General features: G+C 33.1%; 3 protein-coding genes across 3 annotated transcripts; 1 reads left to right on the top strand and 2 right to left on the bottom strand.

Moving 5' to 3' along the window:
* Window positions 1-6,020: 6,020 nt before the first annotated feature.
* On the top strand, window positions 6,021-9,257 carry LOC102594481 (serine/threonine-protein kinase CDL1). The gene is made up of 6 exons (XM_006357712.2): window positions 6,021-7,035; window positions 7,242-7,499; window positions 7,598-7,773; window positions 7,900-7,979; window positions 8,089-8,236; window positions 8,633-9,257. The coding sequence occupies exons 1-6, from the start codon at window positions 6,477-6,479 to the stop codon at window positions 8,963-8,965; spliced, it is 1,554 nt and encodes a 517-aa protein (XP_006357774.1). The 5' UTR covers window positions 6,021-6,476; the 3' UTR covers window positions 8,966-9,257.
* A 1,148-nt stretch (window positions 9,258-10,405) lies between these two features.
* Window positions 10,406-10,796, bottom strand: LOC102594147 (polcalcin Nic t 1). Its single transcript, XM_006357711.2, has one exon. The coding sequence runs from the start codon at window positions 10,759-10,761 to the stop codon at window positions 10,507-10,509; it is 255 nt and encodes an 84-aa protein (XP_006357773.1). The 5' UTR covers window positions 10,762-10,796; the 3' UTR covers window positions 10,406-10,506.
* Window positions 10,797-11,535: 739 nt separating this feature from the next.
* LOC102593836 (probable fructokinase-4-like) lies at window positions 11,536-15,816 on the bottom strand. Its single transcript, NM_001287971.1, has 7 exons — window positions 15,660-15,816; window positions 15,318-15,529; window positions 14,243-14,455; window positions 13,516-13,713; window positions 13,236-13,373; window positions 12,361-12,477; window positions 11,536-11,670 (listed from the first exon to the last, which is right to left on the bottom strand). Exons 1-7 carry the CDS (start codon window positions 15,814-15,816, stop codon window positions 11,536-11,538), a joined length of 1,170 nt encoding a protein of 389 aa, NP_001274900.1.
* Window positions 15,817-19,184: the final 3,368 nt, after the last annotated feature.

The raw sequence follows: 19,184 nt of genomic DNA, 5'->3' as shown, positions 1-19,184 counted from the left end.
ACACATGAAACTTTCACATATAGCAAACACAAAAATCATATTTGTATGTTATAGTTATAGTTTACATAATTGCGCTCCGTAGACTATGACTATTTCGCTATACATATATACAAAAGAAGCTGGCTATTTCGCTATTCATATATACAAAAGAAGCAATTGTATAATCTGTTTCGGTATACATATACAAAAGAATTAATTGTATAATATGTGTTTGTATAAAACGAGAAAGAGAGAAAGACAAAAGAAAATAGGGCAGGGGAAGATCGTATTTGTATAATGATAAGTGTATAGGACGAAAATATATGCATTTGTATTTGTATATACAATTTTCTCTCGCTTTATACAAACACAAACGCAATGTATACATTTGTGTTTGTATAAAGTGAGAGCGGCGAACGAGATCTAGAAGAGGGGAACGAAGTATATGTATATACACAATTTTCTCTTGCTTTATACAAACACAAACACATTTTATACATTTATGTTTGTATAAAAGCGAGAGAGGCGAACGAGACTGCCCAACGAGAACAAAAGTGGCGAGCGAGATTCACCAGTGAGAGAGGCGAAATAACAACAATTTGCTATGGGTTACAATTAATCAAACTATGGTTATAACATTTAATTTGAATTAATAGTTTGCTATTATATACAATTTTTCCTTTTTACTAAAATTAGTACTCCTTCTGTTCAATAATGGTTGTCTACTATTGAGTATTGACTTGACACACTCCTTAAAAAATATTATTAATAAATTATAGGGTAAATATTATTATATTATCCTTTGACTTTATTAAATTTAATAATAAATAATAGTATTTAATAGCAAAGATAAAATAGATATAAAAGATAAAAAAAATTAAATAACTATTTTTAGTATAGTGAACAATTATGATTGAAACGGAAGGAATACGTCAAAATGGCGCCTAAAGTCAATACTTAAGGGGGCACATGGTCCGCATTGTTACTTGTACCACTTGCTGTGGGACTGGGAGCAAAACGAATATTTACCAATTGTTTTCTCTCACCATTTGTTAATTAATATGTTTACCTTTACATATATTATTATCCTCTTAATTAATCATTGGTTAGATGAAAGTACCATTAAGTTAAATCTAATTGCTCAAACAAGCATCCATCCATGGAGGTGGAATTCTGTAAATGCCTGTACAACACTCTACATGCAGAAGTGAATGACTTCATTATATATTCAAGTCTTCTCTAGTTAGATTGAGATTATATTGAACTATATAGTCATATCAACATTTAATTACTAATCTTCAGCAGAGGTGAATCTAAAATTTCTAGAACACGAGTGTCATTGTGCAACATTTTGCCTTCTAATAGCATGAGTGTCAACATATAATATATAAAATATATACATAAAATATCTAGTTTTACGGAGAGATCACAAATTCACCTGCCTTAATTTTTGTACTTGATTAAGTTCGTCACTGATCTTAAGCTAATTAAGCTCTACTACACGTTATGTCTATCACTAATTAATTGAAGTCTAAAGATTCTAACATGAGATAATCTATTACATCTCATGACAACCACCGAATGAAAGTTCAAACATGATAGTTAAACCACGTAACAACATTACAACTAGCAACCAGTGGCGCCGGAGCCACATTATAGTGAGGGTTCATCCCAACCTCCTTCGGCGGAAAATTATATTATTTATACATGATCAAAATAACTTTTTAAATATATATAGTAGATATAGAACCCCCTTCGACTACTTCATGTGTCTATTTCTTCAGATTTTGAATCCCGTTATTGAAAGTCCAGGCTCCACCACTACTAGCTACTATAGTATCTATGAAAATTCAACAAAAATCCTATTAATGTTAAAAATTGTATATCTTTGTGTTGCTTTGTTTTTTTTTTTTTTTTTTAAAATGGTGAAGCAGCAAAATGTGCACACATCTAGCTGCTACTTGACCTTCACATACTTTTTTGTTAATTTTTATTTTATAATTTTTTTTCTTCTTGTTGCATGTGGTGGACGTTCTCCATTTATACATTTTTTTGCTACCCACATGGTGTGAGATATGATTATGATGTCATGATGCTCTAGCTAGTGGGCTTGAAATCAAATTATTCTATCTAAATTACGTAATTCCAGAGGTCAAGTTGTACATTAAGAGAGTTCTATGTCAAAAAGGAATTTTAAAGATATATACGAAAATAAATTCATATTTATCATAATTATTAATAATATCCCGTTTTTAAAAGGCAGAAATAAAATATTTGCCAAACATATACGTAGTATAGATACATACATGATACAACCTCTAAGTAACTCAGTGCACATAAAATGCTTATCACATTGTAGAGATTGTGAGTTATCTTGGAATTAAAAGGAAAAAAACCTCTAAGTAATTCCAAGAAAAAAAATATAGTAGTATAAAATTCTCAAAAGAAATAGGGGAGAAGGATCACAGTGATTTTTCTTATTGTCATTTATCCGTTTCATTTTAAATAAATTAATGAAATAATTGTACGTAATTAGTATTATGTGTGGAATCGAATAAAACAAAAAAAAGAATGTCAACTTAAGAGAATTTTGGAGATGAAGAGTAATAGGGGACTCATTGAAAATGAGTAGATGTTAGCACAACTGTAATGTCATTAGGTGACCCAACACTTCATCAAATAAAGACTCACCTAAACCAATAATATATACTATTATTATATCCTCCTAATCTATCTAAATTATGAAACAATTAGTGTAGTAATACTTCGATTTGGCAACTCTTGCAAATCTTAACCACTAATCATAATTAACCAATGGTTGCATGAAGGCTATTTCTTTCACATACCTATAGTTTATAAGTTTATTAGGCTCACCATATTTAATGACATATATAGCTCGCCATTAATCTTTTTTTTTTTTAATTATTTGCGATAGATAAATCAACATGTTTTAATTTAAAATAATTGAACTTATATACACAAGAGAGTACTGTTTGATATAAAGAATATATTTTACTGTAAATAATTAACTATAATTTTCGTAAATTTATTTTCTGTATTTGATAAGTGAAAAATATGTTTCAGGAATATTTACATAAATTTTAAGCAAACAAAAAGGTAAGGTGAAGACAATAAACGTGAAATATCGCTTATGAAACTTATTTTTCCAAGGTAAATATAACATAAATCTAAAACAAAACTTTATATGTTTTTTTTTAAAACAAATAAATACCTCATTGCTAGTGAGAGGACAACTTAACAACTGGTCCAGAATTAGTAATATTTAAATTATAACGAAACTAATACTCCCAATAGCATAAGATGAGAGTTCATACCTAATTAATTCATCCCATACAGAAGAAAAATGCAATATATATGTGTTCCATTATTATTTGCCAAAAATAAATTAAATAAATTATTCAATAAAAGATCTGATGTGATATTCTGCCGGTACCTAATTCAGTAATTTGATTAACAAATTTGTTACACGTGCAATGACCCAATTTCATCAATTATTCACATACACCCCCTCCAACCTATGAAATCCTTTTAATTTAAATTAAACAAGTGGACATAATGTCCAATGTGAGGTGTACAAGGACCACTTAATAATTATTTTAAGAATTAATTAGAGTCAATTTTATAGATTCTTTATCATATATAGTATTATATTTTCTTACATTTGCTAGCTTATCCATGAATTTTACGATCTATTTATACGTTTACAAAATTGATTTATATGCGCACATAATATAGGAGCAAATTATATCAGAGGGTTAGTTAGACTAATCAATGCATACATAACATATATCTTTATATAAATTATATAATTATAAATTTACACATAAATTTTCACCTCATTTTATATATAGTAATTGTGAACTAATACGGTTTAATTGGTGCAAGATATATGTATGTAACTTTAATGACCTTGATCTACATTAATTAGGTAGCTTACTCTTCTTTTGGACGGCTTGTTCATTTGTTCTCTTAATTCCTTTCTTTTTCTTTTTTAAAGAAGTAGATAAATATTTTCCTAACTTTATTCTTTTGAAAGTCATTTTTTATATTTAGTAAATTCTTAATATGTTTATTTGTTTCTTGGTGCTAAATAATACACTAATATAATTTGATAAAAAGTACTAATTGAGAAAGGATCGAAGTAGTCCATTGTTTGGAGAAGTATCAATAAAGTTAGTAAAAATCATGTGAGATTAATGTTCAAATTTCAGTAAGAAATGTAAAAATGTAGTTGATTTTTCTTCTTTAATGCTTAAGTTTTGGTACGCTATATTTATTCGATATATGTTCTAGTGAAAGATAATAAATACTTGATAATAATTGATATTTATAGTTAATCTGAACATCACCGTTATAAATAATAAGAGTTGATTGATTACTAACATGACCAGTGACCACTATCGCATGATTCGATAGTTCATTACATAATAATTTATTTGACATTGAGGGGCTAACCTAAAGTAACTGTGATTATGGCATTATTACACTGAACGATGTAATGATATTATTCGAAATATAGGGACAAATTATTAGCATGATGTTTAATTAATTGATCCTGCTCTCATTCCTTTCTTTGTCCCTTGTCTTTTAATTTTGCCTAAGAATTCATAGATGTAACTTAGGTTTAAACGGATTTCCAGAAAGAGTTAAATTTAATAATTTTTTTAAATTCACTTAGATTCTTAAAGAATATCGAGAATAACTAAGTTTAATCCAACACTCTTTTGCAATCCCATCTTTGAACCCAAAAGTAACGCTAGTTAAAGAGTGGTAACACAAGTAGGCATATTTTGAGAGTTTGATTACTCAAGTGATCAGTATTTAATTAATATTATTAGTTTTTTTTTATTCTCCGCCTTTTGCTTACAAAGAACGGATTGCAAAAATGATTCAACCTCAATCTATTTAAACATAGCGAATAATAGGGGGCTTGAGAATTGATGTATATTTGAATCATAGGAGGTAGCAATCGATGATATTCTTATATTTATGATGTTATTATTGTTGTGATCCAAGAAGCTATGAGTGTCAAAAATGAGCCCAACTATAGGTAACCCGCCCAGAATTTTAAGGATTGAACTCAAGATAATTTGAATCGGGTTCAATCTTAATTCATTCAAGCCTTAACCCATTTCAAGAGAATCCTCAATTGAGCCTAATTCAATTTCTAATTTCAACTCGTTTTAAGACTCTTTATTTGCATTTATGTAATGTATGTTCATATATTGAATGTATGAATAGTACTATCTATTTATATCTTTTAGGATTTATCAATCTATCCATCTATAACATCTTTTCTTAAAATTTTGTTGAGTTGAAATTCAAATTGTGATTATAAAACTTAAATAATAATATATTAAAATTATTGAGATTAAGTGAGTCAAATTGAACAGATCAAGACCCAACCCATTTTAAGCCCATTTGAACCCAAGATAAACTTTGGCAAGTCAGGACGCAATTCAATTTATATTTCAACCCATTTTAACATTTTCAATTTTAACCTAACACGTCCATTTGATCCAAGAAGCAATAAGTTTGCAAATAATCATCTCTTGACAGGATGATTATTCTATACAATTTCCACAGCTATCATAGCCAAGCCAACTGAAGTGTCACCAAAAGTATGTTAAGTGGAATGACAAAAGAGAGGCAGCTCTGCTGTCAAGAAAGGTAGTTGGGGGATGAGAAGGTCACCAAACTACTACTAATACATCCCATCATTTTATCTCATTTTCCTAAAAAAATAATTTTCGCTCCGGAGTTCACATTGGAGCCAATACTAAATTTGGATCGCGCATTACAAGATCCATTCGGGGATATCGCTCCCAACAAGATTTTCTTCAACCAAAAGCTCGAATCCAAGACCTCTAGTTAAGTGTTAAACACTCCCTCCAGTGTACCACAATCTATGTTGGTCTCATTTTCCTACTTAATTGTTGCATTATAATTAATATTCCAATTTCCAAATCCATATTAACCCTTAACTTACCCTTAAACTACCAAATAAATCTGTTCCTACATTTGTCATAAAACTTATCCAAAAATCCCCAATAAATAATAAGGCCCTTCCAAGCATCATTCTTGTGGTTTCTGCTTGACTTGTTAAGCCTCAACACCAAGAATCTTGCATTTATTATCTCAATTCACATTTTTCTCATTCTTGTTATAAATAATGCCAGTGATTCCATCTATTCAAAAATTAAACTTGGTCAGTCTTTTTGTAGTTCAAGGGACCATCCTTCTCTTTCTCTCTGTCTCCATTTCCAGCATATAATCAAAATCCCTTCACACTTTTCCACACTTTTTCATTACAGTATTTGATTCTTTATTCTCCAATGCTCTCTTTCTTTTTTCTATATACTGAAAGTAACTCTTTCCTTCTCTACAAGCAAAGTTGTTCACTTTTCTTGATTCTTTGAATTTCTTGATTTTTGGGTTTGTGGGTTTCTGTGTTGTTTTCGAGATCCGTTCTCTAAATGGGGTTTCTTCCAAGTAGTTTTACTAACTCTGTGGAGCCTCTTCACAGTTCATACCCTTTAAAGACTCAAGCTTTAGTCACTGATACTGATAACCATTGTGGAAATGAAGAGTTAAAAATCAAGTCTTTAATTTACAGAATGATTTGGGATTTTGGGTTGGCTTGTTTTGTTCCGACCCGTCGCCGGCGAGCTTCCGGCGAGGATAACGGTGAGAAGGATAAAGGTGTTAGCAGTTTGGAGCATAATAAGGCGTGGTTGCTTGCTGAGTCAGGAGCATGTGGTACTGAGTTGATTAATGCGGAGCCACATTCGGTTCATTCCTCTTTTAGGTTTAGTTTTTGTTCTCAGGTTGAGCTTGAGTCTATGAATGTTAATAGATGTTCTTCTGCTACTGTTTTGATGGTGAATTTGGATAATGGGTTAACTGATCCCCTGTCTAGAGAGCTAAAATGGAGGAAAATTCAATCACTTGAGAGGAGTATTTCTCCTGTGACTCATTCTTTAATTAGGTTTACCTATCCTGAGATTGCTTCTGCTACTAGGAATTTTTCTAAAGGTATTCAATTTCTTAACTTTTTTCACTTTCCCCTGTTTGAAAGAGAAATTCGTGTATGAGGGTCTATCGGAAACAACCTCTCTGCCTCCCAAGGTCGGGGCAAGGTTTGCGTATTTCTCGGACTCCACTTGTGGAATTACATTGGATATGTTGTTGTTGAAAGAGATATTCATGTGATGTTGATTTGCTTTTCTTGAATTTGTTAGGTAGAGTTTTGGGAAGAGGAGCATTGAGCTATGTTTTCAGAGGAAGAGTTGGATTTATGAGAACTACTGTTGCGATTAAGCGGTTAGATAGGGAAGACAAGGAGTCTCCAAAGGCATTTTGTAGGGAATTGATGATTGCTAGTTCTCTTCATAACCCATACATTGTTCCTCTGGTTGGTTTTTGTATTGATCCAGAGGAGGGTTTCTTTTTGGTATACAAGTATGTATCTGGTGGAAGTTTAGAGCGGTATTTACATGGTGAGAATACTTGGTTTCCTTTTGCTCTTAATAAGGTCATTTTTATTTTAGTTTACACAATTTCATTGAGACTAATTTAGATAGAATTTCATTCACAGATAAGAAGAAGAGGGGAGTGAAAGGTGGTCCAGTACTTCAATGGTCTACACGGTATAAGGTGGCCGTAGGCATTGCTGATTCAATCGGGTACTTGCATTATGGCACTGAGAGGTGTGTTGTTCACAGGGACATCAAACCCTCCAACATTCTTCTCTCATCCAAAAAGACGCCCAAGGTAATGAAAGGAGCATTCATATTTAGCAGCTCAAATTGGTTATTGTCATTATTTACGCATATCTGCTAGTGAACAGTTTGTTGTTTGATAGATTCTGTGTTTTAATCCTTTCCTTGATATATGCAGTTGTGTGACTTTGGTTTAGCTACATGGACTCCTGCACCTTCTGTACCTTTCCTTTGTAAAACAGTTAAAGGAACATTTGGGTATATTTTCTATCTTGACAACTCTTCTATAGGCATGGCTATGAATTAAAACCGTTGCTAGACCATAAAGAACATCCTTATATTTACAATCTTTGAATTACATATACAGGTATTTAGCTCCTGAATATTTTCAGCATGGTAAAGTGTCGGATAAAACCGATGTTTATGCCTTTGGAGTTGTCCTCCTGGAGCTGCTCACTGGAAGGAAGCCAATTGAAGCAAAAAGAGGACCAGGAGAAGAGAACTTAGTGTTGTGGGTAGGTTCTTGCTATAATTTATGCCTAAGCTGTGATCATATCTCCTTTATTTGTGATAATTAAAATCAGTTATTGCGATTGGTAATTGTTAATGCAAGCATACGTATTACCCCGGCATAACCTTTGCCAAAGTTGCTGCATAATTATAAATTTCACCACTCAGAATTTTTTTGACATAGCTAGTGATGTGTGAGTTAACTATTCAGGCCAATGCATTTCATCCCTTCCATTTGGTTTTAAATGGTCGCCTTCACCCTTGCTGATGTTTAGATCTTTATGTTCTAAATGGTCACTGCCACATAGGATCTTGTTCCTTGTTGGTTGACTGTTTAAGGCCTCTCTGCCTCAAAATTTGGCAACATTGGGACCTTTTGCTTATCCTTGTGCTCTTTTCAGGCAAAACCACTGCTGCAGCAAGGAGCTCTTGAAAAGTTTCTTGATCCAAGACTCAAATTCCCTCAAAAGAACCTACAACAAATAGCTCGGATGACTCAAGCAGCAGCTGCATGTATACACACTGAAGAGTCTCGAAGGTCCAACATGGATGAGATCATTGCCATATTGAGAGGCACAGAAGTTCGTTCCTTGACCAGAAAAAAGTCTATTTCCAGTAATAATTGTGTGATTGATCCACAATTGCAGCGGACAAAAAGTGAAATGAATAGTCACTTAGCATTGGCAATGTTAGGAGTACCTGACTTTGAAGATGATGATTTTTATTGTCGTTAAGATAAAGACGATTAATTTGATTTTTTTTTCTCCTTGTTCCTTTTCCCTCTCACTCCATTCTAAGATTCTAGGGTGACAAGTGATAAGCTCTTTAACATGTAGATAGAAAAGTGGTGATCTGATTGAAGAATAGGCTGTTTGTATATATTTGTCCCTGATTTTGGTGGGGAAATATGATAGTTTCTGTTTTGTGAGATAACATAAAGAAGTTTGTGAATTGTTTTCTGGCATGATCTTACTTCTTTCCTTGATATTGTAAGTTCAAAGTTCAAACTTTCTCTGGTTATCTAAATGCATCGTCTTTAGTTCTTTTTCTTCCCTTTTTTATTTTATTGGATAACCGTGGTGATCGTGACAGTTACCTCAACCTATCTCCCCACCTGTGTAGGACACTGTTTTAGCTTACTTTATGTAAGCTAAAGATTTTTTTCGGTTTTTCAACCAGTGTCTAATATCCATTGGAGCTTGACTAAATTTGAATTTGTTTCGAGAAGTTTGGGGTAACTAATAACCGTTGCCATGTTTCTCTCCTGTAACTAACTAATTAACTGTTGCCATATTTCTCAACTTTAATTTAATGTGAGCAGTTGATGACAAATACAGTAGGGCACCAAATTAATAGTAAATTCTGTTTGTTTAAAAGGTATGGGGACTTTCATAAACTTTCTTGTTGAATACAACTCTTTTTGGATTTTAAAAATTTATAGGAAATTGACAACATATTAGTGCCATTTTTTTTTCCGGAAAAATCTTTTTGGCCAGAATGATATTTATCTATGTTATTTTACCTTTTTAAATATTTTTACCCTTTTAACTTTAATACCTTTTAACTAAAAAATGGAAAAAACATCAGTTTATTTTAAAATAAAAAAAATATTATAGTTTTTTTATTTTCTGGCCATTTAACACTTTCCTTTTTTTCCTATTGATGGTACGTTTAACCCCTTTCTTTATTAACAAAGCTGAAGTTAATCAATCTGTTTCAGGTTAGGTATTTAAGAAAAGATAGGTTCAGAAATTAGTACACCAATAAACAAAAATTAGGTTACCTTGACATTATTTGAGATAACTGATTATGATATAATGACAGCTAAAACTCTCTCACATAGGACCCCAAATAATGAACTTATCTATTCATAATGCAAGGCAGACAAACTTGTAGTTCAATGTTGTTGAACCTAGTTGCCTAAATTTATAAATTTTATTTAAACCAAACAACTTAGAACCAACCAAATAATTTATAAACCAAAAAAAGAGATATTATACCTACAATCCACCTCAACAATAATGTAGGGAATAAGACGTTGCAGTTTAACTAAGTTTTAATTTTCAAATTTCAAGACAAATTTGAAAGAAATACATATCAAAATTAGATGTTAGAGTCAGTGATTTCAGAATGAGTATGATTTTATTATATGTATACATTTTAAATATATTTTGCATACGTATACATAGTTCGAGCTGAAAGCAATGGATTCAGTTGAACCTGCAAAACCCACCCTAAATCCGTTTCTAATGGTAAAGTTTGTGCATCAAGAAAGCTAGAATACTTTAGCAACATCCTTGATCAAACCTCTATTGGCTCGAGCAAATTCTTCGAATTCTTCAAAAGAAATGAAACCATCCCCATCAGTGTCAAGTTCAGCCATCATATACTGGACTTCTTCAGAGGTTACAGAGCCTAGCATCTTCAAGGTCTCTCCAAGTTCTGCTGAAGAAATTTGCCCATCACCATTTAAATCAAAACGCTTGAAGACTAGTTCGCGATCGGCTACGTCTTGTGGATCTTCAGCCATTCTTTGATTTCTTCTTTGCCTATTTTTTGTTTTGTTGTTTTGATGGTTATAATGTAGGCAAAGTTGGTCTGAGTTTTTGTTTTTGGCAACTTAATTAGATCCGCAAAATGAGTTAGAATTTGGGTTATAAAGAGGTATTCTTATTAGTTTGTTTGGCCATCCTTAGCCTTAGGACTCGGGCTTTGTGGAAAAAACTTCTTGAGGTTTCATGGTCTGGACAAAATTTTGCAACAACTAATCTGTTTACACTTTGTGGAAGAAAATAAATGTTGACTCCCAAAACAGACATTGACAACATTTTGACACCTTCCAAAATTGTGTGCAGTTGGGAAAAGGAAAAAATATGAAACTTATCCCTACATATTAGATACAATTTTATGGGATACGTATTTAATTTGTGTTTATAATTTCGGTATGTTCAAAAATGAAAAACACAATGTGGCATTGAGGTAGCCAAATTGATTCTTTTTTCATATTTGCTAATCAAACGCTGTCAACATAAACACTTCAAATTGAGAATGAGTGAATGTAACTGAATCAAACCAATGCATTAGCCACAAGAATTCAACATCGATCTTGAATAAATACATGTGCTTAATAATGTGGGTTATGAACTACCACATATTTATCAGAAATTATTCTCGATTATTGGCTAATGTGGTTATACACGTGCTTATAATATTCTTTTGCCCTACAAGAATTTATGCAAGAGAACACATGGAGATCTTTTTGCAAGTGCATTTAAATGACAACTGATTAATAGGTCGGTTGATATTATGCAACTGACTTGAGCAAGGCGTTCAACACTACTTCTCTTGTTGGCAAAGCTGGAATTGCTCCTCTCTCCATCACAGTCAATGCACCACAAGCATTAGCAAAACTAAGGGCATCTCGAAGCTTGCTCTCATCCTAAAGAATTCAGATTCAGAATTAGCATAAAAGAGATCTGTGTTTTGAGTTGAAGTATAAAAGAAAGTTCAACACCAAATGGAAAGACAGGTTTAAGTTTGAGTGTAAGGGGAAATGGATCTTGGGCTTAACTCAACCCCAAACGCTAGCTCATGAGGGGAGGATTGCTCAAGTCCATATAAGTATACCACTCATCTCATTAACCACCGATATGAGACTTTTCATTCTTACATTGAGAATTCAAATTACTTAGTTCAGCACTTTCAGTTTTTGTTTCAGAAGTAGCTACAGCAAGAGAACAAGGATGAGGCATAGTCTTAGTAGTGTTCTTAGCTTCATCAAAGAAGATGGTTGTTAAAATTGTGATTTTTCAGCTGCCTTATATCACTGGATTGCATACGTGAGTTTAATTATCTAGGGTATTAACTATAAGAGGTTTCAATGACACAGTAAAATATCGACACCACAAGTAAATCATATAGGTCCTTCAATGTACTTATACTGAAGATACACACCTAGTGCACAAACAATAAAAACAGTATCAATTTTTGTTGCTCACTAGATAACATGACATGAGAAACCATATACACAATGAGAAATGTAAAGTAGTAGCCAACAGAATGCAGGATAATGGAACATTAAAACTACAGAACATAATTCGATTTAATACAAAAGGCATTAAGGCAATACCTGAAGCAGCGAGACATCAGATGCTAGCTGTGACAATATTCCGGCTACAAAAGCATCTCCAGCACCGGTGGTGTCCACGGCGTCCACCTTTATACCCTTAACTCGTCCACTGAAATCCTATTTTTCATGATTCAAGCAACGTCAGAGAACCTTTTTCTCTTTACCTTTCATATATAGTGGTATCTGGCAAATCTGGGTATGCACACACCAGCTTGGTGACTGATCTTAGAAGTTTGAACTAAAGATGCATTAAATTCTAATATTCCTAAACTTATTCCAATAAGCGGACGAATCTGAACCAGCTTGAAGGAGACCGATAAAACTCAGACAACCTCTAATGAGCTTTACAAGAAAATATAAGAAACAGTAGTCATTCTGTTTCCTGATCATGATTCACAAAAGGAAACAGAATAAGGAGTCTTCTGAAATAAACTTCAGAGTGCAAGGGATTATTATCAGTAATATTTTGACAGGTATAACAGCTTTATTGATTCCAGATTAATAAAGCTTGCCAATCAACTCTAACATAGATAATCATATACTTGTTCAGCTAGGGATTGACTGTTTAAAAAGGCACAGCATCCATGCGTGCAAATCTCGATAACCCAATAGCAGATTGTATATTTAATAAATGTTGTAATAGTTTAAAAAGTTGTGAAACAACCAGATGAATTTTACATCTGAAGATATAAGGAACAAATACAGAGATTTCTCAACTTCATGATAAAGAATTACAACATCATTTGCTTAAGGACATCAATTTGTGTAGAGTGGGATGCAGTAGCAATTACAATTTGACTAGAAGAACAAACAGGCATGCAGCAGAGTTGAATAATATTTATAACGCTGAGTTTTACCACATCTTAGAAGCTCACCTTGGTGTAATATCGGCAACCTTCTGGACCTTCTGTGACGAGGAGTAACTTGAGGTTTGGATGGTACAACTTACGAACAACATTATCATCATAAGGATCTTCTCCTTGTGTCAAAAACGAAATCTCTTCTTCACTTATCTGTTGATAACAAGCAGCTGAAACATCATAGGTAACATTTCATATGAAAGTTCAGACTTTCCAGACCGATTCTCTTGCAAGATAGACTATATTTCCACTAACAAGTAGTAAGATTTTACATTGGACACTTGCAACAAAGTACCTTAATTATATCAGCAGTATCCCATATGCTAAGGATTCCTTCTCTAGCACTTTCTGCAGATGGCCACAATGGAAGCCTCAAATTGGGATCATAGGATAAGATCACACCAGCATCCTTCGCAGCTTTTGCAGCTGCAATATGGGCTGATTTGCATGGCTCTGTAATCAGACTTATGGAACCATAATGAAAAACTTTTGCCTGTCACAAGGGATAGGAATCATTGGGTATCACTATCAAGTTGACTATCTAATTATAATTTACTAGTAAGAGTCCACACCAAAAATAGCAGAAGAAATGTAAAGTATCATGATCAAACTGTTGCAATAAGGAAAACAACATTGTATAGAAGTATTGTTAAAGTTTGGCGGACTACTAGAATAACATGCTGTCCAGAAAGCATACGAAATGCTCATACATTCTCAAATAAGATGGTCTTCAAAAATCTGAAGATTTGGATTGGAAGGTACTCTTAGAACCAAATCATGAATTGCATAAAGTTTTTAATATATTCAATAGTCATATAAAAAAGATAACTTACTCTTAGCAGAAGTAACAAAGAGGATGAATACAGAAGGTCTTATGACTGGAGGTATCTCATGTAAGAACCATAACCAATTTCAGTTTCATATTATGATCCTATATTTTGCTCTTCTCGTCCATCTTTATTCTTTTGCTATAATGAAACTATGAAATAGTTATATCTCGAGGATAAAAGAACCTCATGTACCTTCCTGATCAACTCTAAATCAAGTTCATCCTCTTGAAGCAACATATCAGCACTCGGGTTACGATAGAACATAAATTCACGTTCTCCATCCTTTCTCAGTGTTACAAATGCTAAAGCAGTACGAGCACCTGGATCAAAGCGCATACCATCACTGTTGACGTTGTTCTCCTTCAAAATCTCAGCAAGCATGTAACCAAATTCGTCTTCACCAACCTGATTGGATTACAAGTTATAAGTACATATCATAAAATGCTTAAATATTTGAAAAGGCCTATGTTTTTGTAATTTATATCTTCACATATTCGTTTTGATGACCCATCTTCACGTATTCTTTTTGATATGTTATTTTCATTCACATATATTTTCTAATTAATTTTCATAACCCAGCAAAGGAATATTTGAACGAGTCAACTTTGTGCGGAATATGATTCTTCAACAATCAATCAAATTATCAAAAACCTCCAGGGCAGAACAAAGATGACCCTGCTGCATATTAAGACGAGTCTCCTAATTTGAATGCAGTAGTTTGGAGTAGTGAGTCTCAAATGAGAGCAAAACTGTTCTTCATTAATGCTTTAGACTAAGATATATGATATCAGTATAGTAATTAGTATGCCAAAGAAATAGGTATTTGACAAGCGCATAACATTAGATGCCAGATCACCATGATACAAGGGATACTTTGGAGCAATTAATGTTTCCACAGCAAGTGTCAGATTTCTGTTCAGATAATAACAAAATTTCAACCATGCATTAAAGATTGATAGTTCCAACGAAGTGAATCGTCTTGCAGCTTCTAAAGTTATTTCAGTAACCAGATACTGCCATATGTTTTGAATAGAGGGAACTAAACAACAACAAAGAGTTGCCTCCTCCTACAGCCTGGAATTGGTCCTAATAGTCAAGGATTAGTAGCCCAACTTGAAGATCATACATGTACTTGACTGAAAAGCTAACTGTCTAAACACTTGTTGAACTTGAATAAACTTATCTACTGTTATACAGTCATTCAAACCTACGTTTAGCACATCGAGTTCATAAAGAAGGTAAAAAATGTAGTTTTGCAATATTATACCTTGCCAATGAAAGCTGATGAACCACCAAGACGGGAAATTCCAACAGCAACATTAGCTGGTGCACCACCAGGAGCCTTTTTAAATGCAGGGGCTTCAGCCAATGAAAGCCCACTTATAGTCGGAACAAAATCAATAAGCATTTCTCCAAAGCACACAACAAGAGAAGATTCATCCTTCTCCAGTGGCCCATTGTCACTTGGCAATGCTCTTCCTTAAGTAAATATAGTTAAAGAAGAAAGTATAAATACAAAAAGTCATAAAGCAAACTAACTAAATTTTCTACAAACACATATAAATGATAAATCCAATCTGAAAGTAGACTAAATTTAAAAGATGAACACCTTGAATTTTACATCGAGGAATGCTGGGCGGATACTGGGAAGCAGCTTTGACAGTGCATCTTCTAGGAGCAGGAAAAACTGAAAGCAAAGAGCTTCTGGAAGCTTTACTTGAAGTAGAAACTCCAGTGAAGGAGAAAGCAGTAACATGAAGAGCCATTTATGAGGTTTTTAAATAGAAGAACTGATCTGAGAAATTAACTCGTATTTCAAAATTGAAACCTAAAATACAGTTACATCAGGCGTTAAATTTCAGCAACTAAAAGGGAAAGTAGGAGAAGGCGTTGGGGCACTAGTAATTTTCAGGCAATAAACCCTAATTTTGATTCTTCTGATCGGGGAAATAGTAGCAGCGGAGAAAGCAATGAATGGAAATTGGCTAAAATACAAGCTGGCCAAGTGTGTTTTGTTGGATGACCCAAAGACTAGCCGACGACGACCTCTAGTTATCTCTATCACTTGTCAGACAAAAATCATGATTTACCCACTAGCTTATTATTTAGAGATATATGGATTTATTTCATGCCAATCATGATTTGGTTCAAACTAATAACGACGGAACATAAATTTATTTGGGTACATAAAATCAACTAATCTAACATTAGACGTTATTATGTATATAAATATGTTAAGAGCTTCTCTAAATTAGTTTAGCTCAATATATGATATTATTAGACTATTAATGTTTCAATGAGACGAACAATGAAGATGACAGAGTGATAATGTAAGGTTTGATTTACTATTTTTATCATGTCAAAAATAGCTTGGAAATACGCATACATAAGAAGAAGTTATATTTAAATTTTGATGATCATAAATATTCGATCATGGATAGCAAACATATTAACATGAACAAAATCTTATATTGCTACCTCTAATTAGCGGGTGAAGTTTTGTTTCAATAGAAGATTTAAGGTTTGACATTTGGAATTTTATATTTCTTACAATAAGATCACCAACGCCAATTTCTCTTTGTGAATATGATAGTTTGAAATTTCTTTAATTTATCAAGCTCATTATAAAATCAACAGCCCAATCAGTGGCGGAGCCAGGATTTTCGCCAAGGGTGTTCATACTTTAGGACAAGTAAAAAAATAAATCTTGCTAGTCAGATTATAAAGATTGGCTTCAAAATAGTTATACCTCAATATCAAATTAACCAAATATCCAAAATGAAAAATTCTTAAAAACAGAAACTTACAAAATATCAAATGGATAAACTAAGGAAGATGAAGTAGGATAAATATATTGACGGATAATTTCATACACACCAAAATATGTAAATTGTAAAGTGGTAACTACAATTGCACTCGACGACACTTCATCTCTTGAAATGTTTTCATAATACACTCATTAGAAACATCTTTAAATACTTTTTTCTCTACATAAGACACTATGCAACCATTTAAATAGACCTTTTGTTTCCTTTTGTTTTTCTTAACTTAAAAAAGGTAACTTTTGTACTTTTTCTTAAGAGAAAAACGGAACAAATATTAAATAAATGAAATGTTCAAGCCTGGGATCGAACCCAGGCTGAGTTTTGCCTTTTCTAAGAGAACAAACGGAATAATGAAAAAATTTAAAGAAAACGCCAACACTTGGGCTCGAACCCGGAACGCTGAGGCATCTTTGCACAACATTAACCGCTGGCCTGTCAACCTTTATTGTGTCAAGGTTGTTCAACAGTTAGTATATATCCAAAAAACTCGATATTTAGTATATATACCCGTAAAAAATTTCCGACGAAGGTTGTTCATCTGACCACCCTCGCCATGTCATAGCTCCGCCCCTGAGCCCAACGAGAGTTATGGCACAAGATCGATGCCAAAAACAAGTACACATTCTCCACCACACTTTTTATGTACTATGTCCAACTTGATGCTATGAAAATGTATGCAATGAATCAGATGAGAAATATAGAAGTGATGAATTATTTGATGAAGCATAAGCAACACAATAAAGTTTGAATTTAGTTGATACCCATTTATGGGACATCTGGACCAATGACTACAACAGGTTAAGCACCGCCAAAAGTAGATGCCAACTACCGGACATGATAGAATTTCAAATACCAGTCAATTATATTTACGCTTAAGCAAATCGAATACTTCCTTAGCTTCATTCATAATTTTGAAGGAATCCACCGCTGATAGAATTTTGAGTCAAATTATTCAGTGGTGCATTCAACTGGAATAAATGAATAATATAATATCTGTTGGTTACATCAAATCAAAATAATATTATTTAATTTTATATGGCCACTTAATGTACATATTCACTCCACTAAATTATTTAACACGATTTGGTGTAAACATACTAATCCTATCCTAATGAGGTAAGCCTATTAGTTAGCATTAGAGTCGTCAATATGAGCTTAGTTCATGGGGTCGGCCCAATTCAATCCGTCATTAGGATAGAATTGAGATAAGATTTTTCAAACCCATTTAAAATTAGGACTTATAAGTTCGAAACATATAAGCCTTTGATGAGGCTTGATCAAGGTCGGGTTGGGGTCCATGGGCCAAAACTAAGGGTAACTAACAAAATTTTTACTAGTGTATGAGCTAATTAGTTAGAGGCACGCTATATTTTATATTACGAATCTTACCAAATTTTGATGCGTTCAGATACATGGATTCAAAATTAGGTGTAATTTTTTGTAGACACACTCTTTCCAAATGGATTCACATGTATCTAGGATATATAGACAAATCTCACGCCCTCGCCTCCCTCCCATCTCACTCGCCACTCTTATGTCACTCGAGTATCTGGATGCATCACACACCAAATACATGTATCTCGCGTATCTGGTATCCTAGATACATGTTAATCACCTAGATTTTTGCTAGTGTTATTGAAAAAACACCATTATTTGCCATATTTGATTTGAAAATCCTCTCATTTTCTTGATGTTATAGAATTTTAAGTTTGAAAAAAAATGGGGGCTCCCATTCCGCAACCCTTCTAGGGTTGGGTTGGGTTGAGTACTTCCAAGCCTTTCCAAAAGAAGGGTCAGCGCGCCCTAGCCCATCAAATTCTTTGGCCCGCGAGGTTTGGATCGGGAGGGCTGTGCTGACCCTTTTTGACAACTCTAGTTAGCATGTTAAGCCTAAATAATTCATGCTATTGAAAAATCATTTTGACAATTATTCGTTAGATTTTACATTGATTATTGATGAATATTCGATCTCCTGATATAATTTTGGATAATTCTAACCTTATTGGTTAATTTCTTAGATTGAGTGAGATTCAAGATTTTTTTTTAATTATATCTTTAGAGATAGATTCATCTCAATTCTTATTCTTGATTAATACGTTTTTGGGTGTCGTATTGTTCTTGTCCACATTTCATATTTCAGTCATCGGTATTGAGAGCTTAGAATCGACATGTTGATTTTCTTATGTGATTTTAGTCAATTCTTACCTTATGACCTATTTTTTGGATTTTATTTGGCCGAAAGTTCATTTCCTTTTCACAAATATTTTACATTACATAAATAATAAATGAAATTGTACTAAGTGTGGATT

Source organism: Solanum tuberosum, unplaced genomic scaffold (genome assembly GCF_000226075.1).
Source record: "Solanum tuberosum cultivar DM 1-3 516 R44 unplaced genomic scaffold, SolTub_3.0 scf00244, whole genome shotgun sequence".
Lineage (NCBI taxonomy): Eukaryota > Viridiplantae > Streptophyta > Magnoliopsida > Solanales > Solanaceae > Solanum > Solanum tuberosum.
The sequence above is the reverse complement of the archived record's forward strand: the minus strand, read 5'-3'. Positions and strand labels throughout refer to the sequence as shown.

What these genes read in the sequence shown, in the direction of transcription:
- LOC102594481 (XM_006357712.2), top strand. Translation starts at nt 6,477, where the DNA reads ATGGGGTTTCTTCCAAGTAGTTTTACTAACTCTGTGGAGCCTCTTCAC. An exon ending in TTTAGAGCGGTATTTACATG is followed by an intron (nt 7,500 to 7,597) that starts GTGAGAATACTT and finishes TTTCATTCACAG; the next exon opens with ATAAGAAGAAGAGGGGAGTG. An exon ending in CATCCAAAAAGACGCCCAAG is followed by an intron (nt 7,774 to 7,899) that starts GTAATGAAAGGA and finishes TGATATATGCAG; the next exon opens with TTGTGTGACTTTGGTTTAGC.
- LOC102594147 (XM_006357711.2), bottom strand. Translation starts at nt 10,761, where the DNA reads ATGGCTGAAGATCCACAAGACGTAGCCGATCGCGAACTAGTCTTCAAG.
- LOC102593836 (NM_001287971.1), bottom strand. Translation starts at nt 15,816, where the DNA reads ATGGCTCTTCATGTTACTGCTTTCTCCTTCACTGGAGTTTCTACTTCA. An exon ending in GTTGCCGATATTACACCAAG is followed by an intron (nt 12,478 to 13,235) that starts GTGAGCTTCTAA and finishes CATGAAAAATAG; the next exon opens with GATTTCAGTGGACGAGTTAA. An exon ending in CTGATGTCTCGCTGCTTCAG is followed by an intron (nt 11,671 to 12,360) that starts GTATTGCCTTAA and finishes TGAATTCTTTAG; the next exon opens with GATGAGAGCAAGCTTCGAGA.